This window comes from Phacochoerus africanus, chromosome 2 (genome assembly GCF_016906955.1).
Source record: "Phacochoerus africanus isolate WHEZ1 chromosome 2, ROS_Pafr_v1, whole genome shotgun sequence".
Classification (NCBI taxonomy): domain Eukaryota; kingdom Metazoa; phylum Chordata; class Mammalia; order Artiodactyla; family Suidae; genus Phacochoerus; species Phacochoerus africanus.
The window spans coordinates 250,581,732-250,590,891 of record NC_062545.1 but is presented as its reverse complement, the minus strand read 5'-3'; the positions used below and the strand labels follow the sequence as shown (position 1 = coordinate 250,590,891).

General features: G+C 48.6%; 1 protein-coding gene across 2 annotated transcripts; it reads left to right on the top strand.

The window, feature by feature from the left end:
- The first annotated feature begins 330 nt into the window (after positions 1 to 330).
- Positions 331 to 5,096, top strand: KLF4 (KLF transcription factor 4). 2 transcript variants are annotated; one of them, XM_047768103.1, is made up of 5 exons: positions 331 to 927; positions 1,045 to 1,165; positions 1,830 to 2,823; positions 2,923 to 3,087; positions 4,011 to 5,096. In XM_047768103.1, exons 1-5 carry the CDS (start codon positions 923 to 925, stop codon positions 4,184 to 4,186), a joined length of 1,461 nt encoding a protein of 486 aa, XP_047624059.1. In that variant the 5' UTR covers positions 331 to 922; the 3' UTR covers positions 4,187 to 5,096. The 2 variants fall into 2 exon arrangements, with proteins under 2 accessions (XP_047624059.1, XP_047624058.1); XM_047768102.1 differs by having other exon boundaries at positions 473 to 927; positions 1,830 to 3,087.
- The last annotated feature ends 4,064 nt before the right edge of the window (positions 5,097 to 9,160 follow it).

The following is a 9,160-nucleotide window of genomic DNA, read 5'->3' as shown; positions in this document are numbered from 1 at the left end:
CCGGACCTGCGCCCGGTATACCCAGCGCCTGAGCCACTGCGCCACCGCCGCCGGCGTCAGCGCGGCTCCTGCCCGCCAGCTGCTGGGCTGGCGTCACAGCCCGCCGTGCCCCGCCCGCGCCCCTCCTTCCTCCCCGCCCCCACGTGCGCCAAGTTTGTTTATTTAGCTGCTATGGCAACGCGCGGGGGGGCCGCGCAAGGGAGGGGAGAAGAAAGGGAGGGGGCGGGGCCTGGCGGCGGGCCCCTGCGCACAGCGGGTAGGAGGCGGGGGGAGGGCGGGAGCCAAGAAGTTATAAGTAAGGAGCGCGCGGCGGCCGCCGGCAGTTCCCCGGCCGAGACAGCGAGCGCGGCTGCGGGCGCGCGGGGAGCAGAGGCGGTGGCGGGCGGCGGCGGCACCGGGAGCCGCCAAGTGCCCCTCCCCGCCCCTCCGGCCCCCCACCCACCCACCTGCCCGCGGCCAGCGCCCATGGCCGCGCGCGCCCCGCGCAACCCCCCGGACTCCGCGCCCTGCGCCGCCGCCCAGTCCGCAGATCAGCGCCACCGCAGCCAGTCTCACCTGGCGGCGCCGCCCGCCCGCCACCCCGGCCACAGCCCCAGCACCCAAGGCCATAGCCGCGGCGACCGCGACAGCGGTGGGGGACACTGCTGAGTCGAAGAGAGCACAGCCCGGCCACCGGACCTACTTACTTGCCTTGCTGATTGTCTATTTTTACGAGTTTACAACTTTTCTAAGAACTTTTGTATACAAAGGAACTTTTTTTAAAGGCATCTCTTTTATATTTAATCCAAAGAAGAAGGATCTCCGGCAATTTGGGGTTTTGGGTTTTGGCTTCGTTTCTAAGTCTTTTCCCCCTCTTCGTTGACTGGGGTTCGGGTACCCCCGCTGCTTCGGACTCCGGAGGACCTTCTGAGGCCCCACATTAATGAGGTAAGTGCGGCGTGGGGGTGGGGGCGTAGGGAAGAGTGAGGAACGGTGGGACCCGCCAGAGCGGCCGTCAAGAGTGGACCCTGACTCAAGTCTCTGTGCTCCCCACCCGGCCCTCAGGCAGCCACCTGGCGAGTCTGACATGGCTGTCAGCGACGCACTGCTCCCGTCCTTCTCCACGTTCGCGTCCGGCCCGGCGGGAAGGGAGAAGACACTGCGTCCAGCAGGTGCCCCGAATAACGTGAGTGTTGTCACGGGCCGTCGGGGACCTCTAGTGGGCTTCTGTGGGTGGGGTGGGGACGGGCGGAGCCCCGGGGTCACCCAGAACCCCTCCGGACGAGGGGAGGGGGTAGCCACCGCACGGGCTCCGCAGCCTTCCCAGGATGGCTTCCGCGCTCTTGGCTCAGCTGTACTTGCGTGTGGTCCGGACGGTGTGGAGCGGCCGGGGGCGCACACCGGGCCCGCACACGTCCCGGAGCACGCAAGCGGCAGGGCGGGCGCGCGAGCTACCGGGCGGGAGGTGTCTGTGTCCCCAGACACTGGCTGGGCGGGAGTGAGCTTGGCGCGTAGGCGTCCCCGTGGCGAGGGCGCACCGAGAGGGCTTCGGTGTCCTGATTCTTGGGGCGGCAGGAGCGTCCCCTGGATCTGGCGGGGGAGGGACCCAGGCTGGCGAGCCGCGGCGCGCGCTCACAATCCATGGGGCAGACACAACATAACATCCTCCATATACACGCACCGTTTCTCTTCAGACCCAGCCATGATTTCGACGCTGGCACTCTTAGTTCCCAGGCGCTTCCTGCCGGCCAGGTCCCCACGTCTAGGCGGTGTAGGCGCGGCCAGCCCACCACTACTTCGGGCGGCAGTTAGGGACGGCACTGACGGTATCTCTTGTCCTGTCCCGGCAGCGCTGGCGGGAGGAGCTCTCCCACATGAAGCAAAGACTTCCCCCGGTGCTTCCCGGCCGCCCCTACGACCTGGCGGCGGCGACCGTGGCCACCGACCTGGAGAGTGGCGGAGTCGGCGCGGCTTGCGGCAGTAGCAACCCGGCTCTTCTACCCCGGAGGGAGACGGAGGAGTTCAATGATCTCCTGGACCTGGACTTTATCCTCTCCAACTCACTGTCCCATCAGGAGTCAGTGGCCGCCACCGTGTCCTCGTCGGCTTCAGCCTCATCCTCGTCCTCCCCATCGAGCAGCGGTCCCGCCAGTGCGCCCTCCACCTGCAGCTTCAGCTATCCGATCCGGGCTGGGGGCGACCCGGGCGTGGCACCGGGCAGCACTGGAGGCAGCCTCCTCTATGGCCGGGAGTCTGCACCTCCCCCGACAGCTCCCTTCAACCTGGCAGACATCAACGATGTGAGCCCCTCGGGCGGCTTCGTGGCCGAACTCCTGCGGCCTGAATTGGACCCAGTGTACATTCCGCCGCAGCAGTCGCAGCCGCCAGGTGGCGGGCTGATGGGCAAGTTTGTGTTGAAGGCGTCGCTGAGTGCCCCCGGCAGCGAGTACGGCAGCCCGTCGGTCATCAGTGTTAGCAAAGGCAGCCCAGATGGGAGCCACCCGGTGGTGGTGGCGCCCTACAGCGGTGGCCCGCCGCGCATGTGCCCCAAGATCAAGCAGGAGGCTGTCTCCTCGTGCACCGTCGGCCGGCCCTTAGAGGCCCACTTGGGCACTGGACCCCCTCTCAGCAATGGCCACCGGCCGCCTGCCCACGACTTTCCCCTGGGGCGGCAGCTCCCCAGCAGGACTACCCCAACCCTGGGTGCGGAGGAACTGCTAAGCAGCAGGGACTGTCATCCTGCCCTGCCGCTCCCCCCGGGCTTCCATCCCCACCATGGGCCAAACTACCCACCCTTCCTGCCGGATCAGCTGCAGCCGCAGGTCCCACCGCTCCATTACCAAGGTCAGTCCCGGGGATTCGTAGTTGGGGCTGGGGAGCCCTGCATCTGCCGGCCCTCCGGGGCCCACGGAATGGTGTTGACCCCACCTTCTTCACCCCTAGAGCTCATGCCACCTGGTTCCTGCATGCCAGAGGAGCCGAAGCCAAAGAGGGGGAGAAGGTCGTGGCCCCGGAAAAGGACGGCCACTCACACTTGTGATTACGCGGGCTGCGGCAAAACCTACACGAAGAGTTCTCATCTCAAGGCACACCTGCGAACCCACACAGGTAGGAGGATAGAAGCTGGGGGGGGGGGGGAAGGGGGCAGGGGGTTGGTGTCCAGCCTCATGAGCTAACTATGGAGACTCCTTGGGGCCTCTTGGGATGTGGGGCACAGTCTATCTTCTCCATCTCCTGGATCACAGGAGAGAACAGCAAACTGGCGCCTACTATTTTGCCCAGAAGCCTTTTGCTGGGTGGATGGTATCAGTGCTTGAATGTGCAGTTTTGTTAGGCCTTTGAAAGGCAGAGAGACTCCAGGCTGCATGTGGGCCTCTTCTAGCTTGAGCAAAGCATTGCCCTTGTAATCAAGAAATTACACTTTTGCTTTAATCAGTTTTTTATTTTCCAAACTATTTTCATTGGTTGTTCTCTTAGATTCACTTCTCCTCCTTTCTAGTCTTGACAATTAGGTTTTAGTTAAATCTCAAGGACTTCTTGGTTAGGATTGTTGAGATTCTGGTTTAAGATTGTCATTGCAGAGAATTGGTGGGTGCAAGCGGGAACATAAGGTTACTAAGATATAGCATTCGTAAAAATAACAGAAATGTTGGTACAGACAGGAAAAGTAGCCTCCTGTCACTTACAATCAATTGGTAGTGGTTTGGTTTGAGCTAGGAGACATGTATTAGCAGCCATAATTTCTAAATTCATTTCCTCTGTGATGTCTTAGCTCAAAAAACTGAAAAACCTTAGTCCAACAGAAATAGGTTTAACTAGCTTCCCCTAAAAAAGAGCAAAAAAAGAATACTTCAGATGGATAATGTATTATTTAGGATCTGAAATTTAATACAGCCTTAAGAGGTACAAAGTTGTTCCTCCATCATTTCAGAGTGGGGTACATGGGGAGCTGGTTTAATATTTGGCTTTTAAAATGGCCAATTATTTGTTGTTCAGCAATGACTTCCACTGGTTTTATTTTCCTTTTCCAGGTGAGAAACCTTACCACTGTGACTGGGATGGCTGTGGGTGGAAATTTGCCCGCTCAGATGAACTGACCAGGCACTACCGCAAACATACTGGGCACCGCCCCTTCCAGTGCCAGAAGTGCGACCGGGCATTTTCGAGGTCGGACCACCTTGCCTTACACATGAAGAGGCACTTTTAAAGCCCAAAACAGTGGATATGACCCACACTGCCAAGAGAGAATTCAGTATTTTTTTTTTTTTAACCTTTCACACTGTCTCCCTGGTGAGGGGAGGAACCCAGCTGGAAAGCACTACAATCATGGTCAAGTTCCCAACAAGTCAACTTGTGAATGGATAATCAGGAAACATGAGGAAACCAAAAGACAAATTAAAGAACAGATGGGGTCTGTAACTGGATCTTCTATCATTCCAATTCTAAATCCAACTTGAACATATATTCCTGGACTTATACGAAAACATCAACGGGGTTACTGGAAGTTGTGGATATCAGGGTATAAATTAGATCCATGAGTTGGGGGGAGGGAAGACCAGAATCCCTTGAATTGTGTTTCGATGCAACATAAGCAAAAAGATCACCTTGTATTCTCTTTGCCTTCTAAAAGCCATTATTGCAATCTTAGAAGAAGAGGAAGAAATTCAGGTACAGAAAATGTGTTTTAATAGCCTAAACGATGGTGCTTGGTGAGTCTTGGTTCTAAAGGTACCAATTGAGGCCAAAGTTCTCAAACTGCTGCATACTTTGACAAGGAAAATCTATTTTTGTCTTCCGATCTACATTTATGACCTAAGTCAGGTAAATACACCTGGTTTACTTTAACCTTTTTATGCAGACAGTCTGTTATGCACTGTGGTTTCAGATGTGCAATAATTTGTACAATGGTTTATTCCCAAGTATGCCTTAAGCAGAACAAATGTGTTTTTCTATATAGTTCCTTGCCTTAATAAATATGTAATATAAATTTAAGCAAACTTCTATTTTGTATATTTGTAAACTACAAAGTAAAAAAAATGAACATTTTGTGGAGTTTGTATTTTGCATACTCAAGGTGAGAATTAAGTTTTAAATAAACCTATAATATTTTATCTGAACGTTGTTTACGTTTTGTTGGTTTTGCTCCTGGAAAAGCACATGTAACCAAAATTTAAACTCAGTGGGTCAGCATGTGAAAAGCACATCAAAAAAAAAAAGCCAGCAACTGACTAAAAGAAGACTTTTTTAAAGACTACTTAGCTGTACAACAAGTGCTATAATGTTGTCGGGTTGAAAGCTCTGCGCATTTAGATCATAGAATTAAACCGACCTAGTGGAGGTTCCTCTCTTAAATGTACATTAAAAAGTGCAGAAAAGCAGTTTCCGTACCTGACTGAACTTCAGGTAGAGGCAGCCCAGTCATTCCTCAATTTGTGTAGTTTTAATAGGAGGGTAGTCATAAAATAAGCATACTCACTTCAGTCTCATTTTGAAAGATCTTTATGGTTTGTCTTTAAAATTAAATGAAAATATATGTCTCTTCTTCGGAGACCTGGCTTTGCACTTGGGGACAATCTGTAACAATAGAACCTCCCCAAGGCGGACAACCCTAAGAACGTAGTTCCACAGTGCCCTCCTGAGGATTGCAGGACTCATTTGTGCTTTGCCTGACTAAGAGATTACTTTCAGTCATAGCCCTAAGAGGGCAGAACCAGTTTCTAGCAGATGTTTAAAACTTCCTCAGTCCCCCGAAGATAACCAACCCCATTGTTTCAGCAGACTGAAACAAAAGAAGCAAAAATGATTCAGCCACAAAACCATGCACATTTCAGTACATTTTACATGGTGTTCTTGTAAGTGGGTCGCATATTTCTCAAATCATTAAAGCTTAAATCTGCACTGACTTTTTTTTCTTCAGTGTCTACCCAAGAATCTGAAGTTCATTTGTGGCTGTCACTAAATGGAAAAAGCATTTGTGACACTTGTTGACACTATATATTTGTAATGGTGGTGTGGGTGACTAATTAACATTGTCAAGTGGACAGAAGCTGACTGGCATTTTCTTTAGACTGCTTATTACCTATCCATTATATTTAGTGTTCAGAGGTGTGTTTGCACTGTGGGTACATTTTATAAATGGAACGAAAAACAGAAATTCTTAAGAGGCTCATGGTGGATCAACACAAAGAATTTTCCTTGGCTTTTAAGAGTCCAGCATGACTGGGAAACGTGGCATGTGCCTTTAGCTTAAAAGAAAACAGGTGCATCAATAGGATGGAATTTTATGTGGCCAAGAACATATTCAAAGCATATTTAATGACATGGAAAAATGCATATGGTATGTTAAGTGGAAAAAGCAGCATATAAGACTATAAACAGTATGATTCCAACCGTATAAGTTCAAATGTGTGTGTACACTGAAGGAGAGAGAAGCGGTTGAAACTCGAGAGAAAAGACTGGAAGGAAACATCAAAATATTAACTCTGGTTTTTCTAGTTTCCAGATACTCTAAAATAAGTGTTTATTTCAAATGGAGAAACTTTTTAAAAAGAGTACAGGTACAGTCATTTAGTTTTTTTTTTTGTTTTTTTTTTTGTCTTTTTAGTGCCACACCCGCAGCATATGGAGGTTCCCAGGCTAGGGGTCCAGTCAGAGCTGTTGCTGCCGGCCTACACCACAGCCACAGCCACAGCCACGCCAGATCTGAGCTGTGTCTGCGACCTACACCGCAGCTCACAGCAACGCTGGATCCTTAACCCACTGAGCAAGGCCAGGGATCGAACTCACAACCTCATGGTTCCTAGTCAGATTTGTTCCCACTACGCCACGACGGGAACTCCTGGACTTCATTTTTTAAAAGAGCAATTAGAGCTATTTAAACAAAAAGCCTATGTTCTAAAACTTTTTTTTTTTTGTATTAAATTGTGGTTGTCACTCTTACACAGAGCCTCCTGGCACACAGTTTGTGTATGAAAAGTGTGTATCGAAAGGTTGTTTTACCATCTTCATATTTAATAAGTGCCTATCATCTCAAGCAGAAGAAACATCATTCTTAAAATAACAAGATATTTTAAATGTACTCAAATTTTTTTCTAATGTCATAGGCAAACATCATTTGCCTTAGCTTTTTCTAACCTGAGAAAGTAAGCTTCAGTATCTAAAATGAGGAAGATTTTCCAAAAACATAACAGGACAAAACTATTCACCATGCACAAGTAGTGAAACTATTTACTTTAGTACCTATCAGTTGTGAGCTTCTCTGTGTACTGTCATTATTGCGTTACAGAGCCATTTATACTGTATAATAAAGAGTACCTAATAATTGAGATGCCTGCTTATTACATTTTCCTCATGACATTTAATTCTACATGTCCTAGATTTTAACTTGTGCGTGCATGCGGCCGCACGTGCACACACACACACAAACACACACAAGATTAACAACAGTATTTCCTACCCATCAGCAGGCTTTCTCTCTTTTCCAATGAAATGCCTTTGCTAGCAAAATAGTCTTTCTACCTAAGAACCTGTTTGACTCCTCCAACCTTGTTTTGGTTTCTTAAAACGGGAACCTGCACTATCTCAGAGTCGTTGGCAAATAATCCTCTTCCTTTCAAAAGTTCTTCCAATTTTTAGAAAGATGCGTTATTTTCATATTTGGAGAGTCACAATTTTTAGGTAGAATTTCTTTACATAGAAGAAAGCCCAGGTGAGGCAGTTCTTATGCTACGGAAGCAAGTCCACAAGGAAAATATTAACACAAGCCATGGTAGTACCTGTGGCATTTTGATCTACAGGAATATCTAAATTTAGCAGCCTATGCAGCCACCTGCTCTATTATGCATTCTGGCTTTGCAAGCTCTGTTCAGCACAATACCACACTCACAAGTGAATTCGTAGTCCTTACTTTCTTTCTCCCCACCTTCACCCTTCTCCCTCTCTTGTAAAACGCATAGACACCATCCAGAACTACATAAACTTTTTTATGTGTTTATTATTTTAACATTTTATTTGTTACTATGTATTAACATTTTATGTATCTTAGTTCATCTTTTCTTAGCACCTTCTATACACTGTTGTATGGTGACATGTTTTTATTGCACTAAGCTGACACTCCGTCTGCTTCCTAAAAGTTGTTTATGAAACTATCATTCACTGTTCACATGCAGAGAGTACTTACTCCATAATATTTCATATCAAACCACCAAGAACTCTACCTAATGTGGACTATATCATGGAATGTTTTACCTCTGAAAGCACAGAGACTACTGCTGCAGTCAGAATGCTGAATCAAAATAAAAAAAATTTTTTTTTTTTTTACATTGAGTAAAACTAAAATGAAGTTGAGCACAGACACCCTTTGGAAGCCTTAAACAAAAAAGTAAATCTTGGTGTTCCCGTCGTGGCTCAGCAGAAACGAATCTGACTAATACCCATGAGGATGCAGGTTCGATTCCTGGCCTGGCTCAGTGGGTTAAGGATCCAGTGCTGCCCTGAGCTGTGGTGTAGGTCGCAGATGCAGCTCGGATCTGGCGTTGCTGTGGCTGTGGTGTAGGTCACCAGCTATAGCTCCAATTTGACCCCTAGCCTGGGACCCCTCCATACGCCGAAGGTGCAGCCCTAAAAAGATTTAAAAAAAAAAAAAAAAAGTAAATCTTGGGTAAATTTCTCACTATCTCCTTAAAAAAAAACTACCGATTCTTAAATCCTTCTGAAGTACCTAGGGGTTCGACGCCCTGGTCACAGTCAAAACACAGAGGAAAGCAACTGCTAAAATGTTGGTGTGATTATATGCAGAAAATATTTCAGGCTGGTCTCTCGGCTACCACAGCCGGGTGACTTAGTTTGGGGGAGGAGCACATGGGGTAGACATGTCAAACTGCTTCTCTGGAAACACGTATATGGGGAGTTTATCTTTTTAATTATTTTCCATGATGCCAGCGCTGTAATATCAATTTTTCAAACGCTACAGTCTTCTCAACACCCTAGATGAGTCAGCATTTTGCAACCCGTTCTCCCAAATGTCCTTCTCCACTTGCTCTTAAAGGAAAAGGAGGAAATACATAGAAGTCCGATTTAATAAGAAGGACAAGAAACAAATTCACACTTCCAGAATCCCTTTGACCTCTGAGCATATCCACTAGAACATTTTTCATTGATACAACACAGTAATTATCATAAG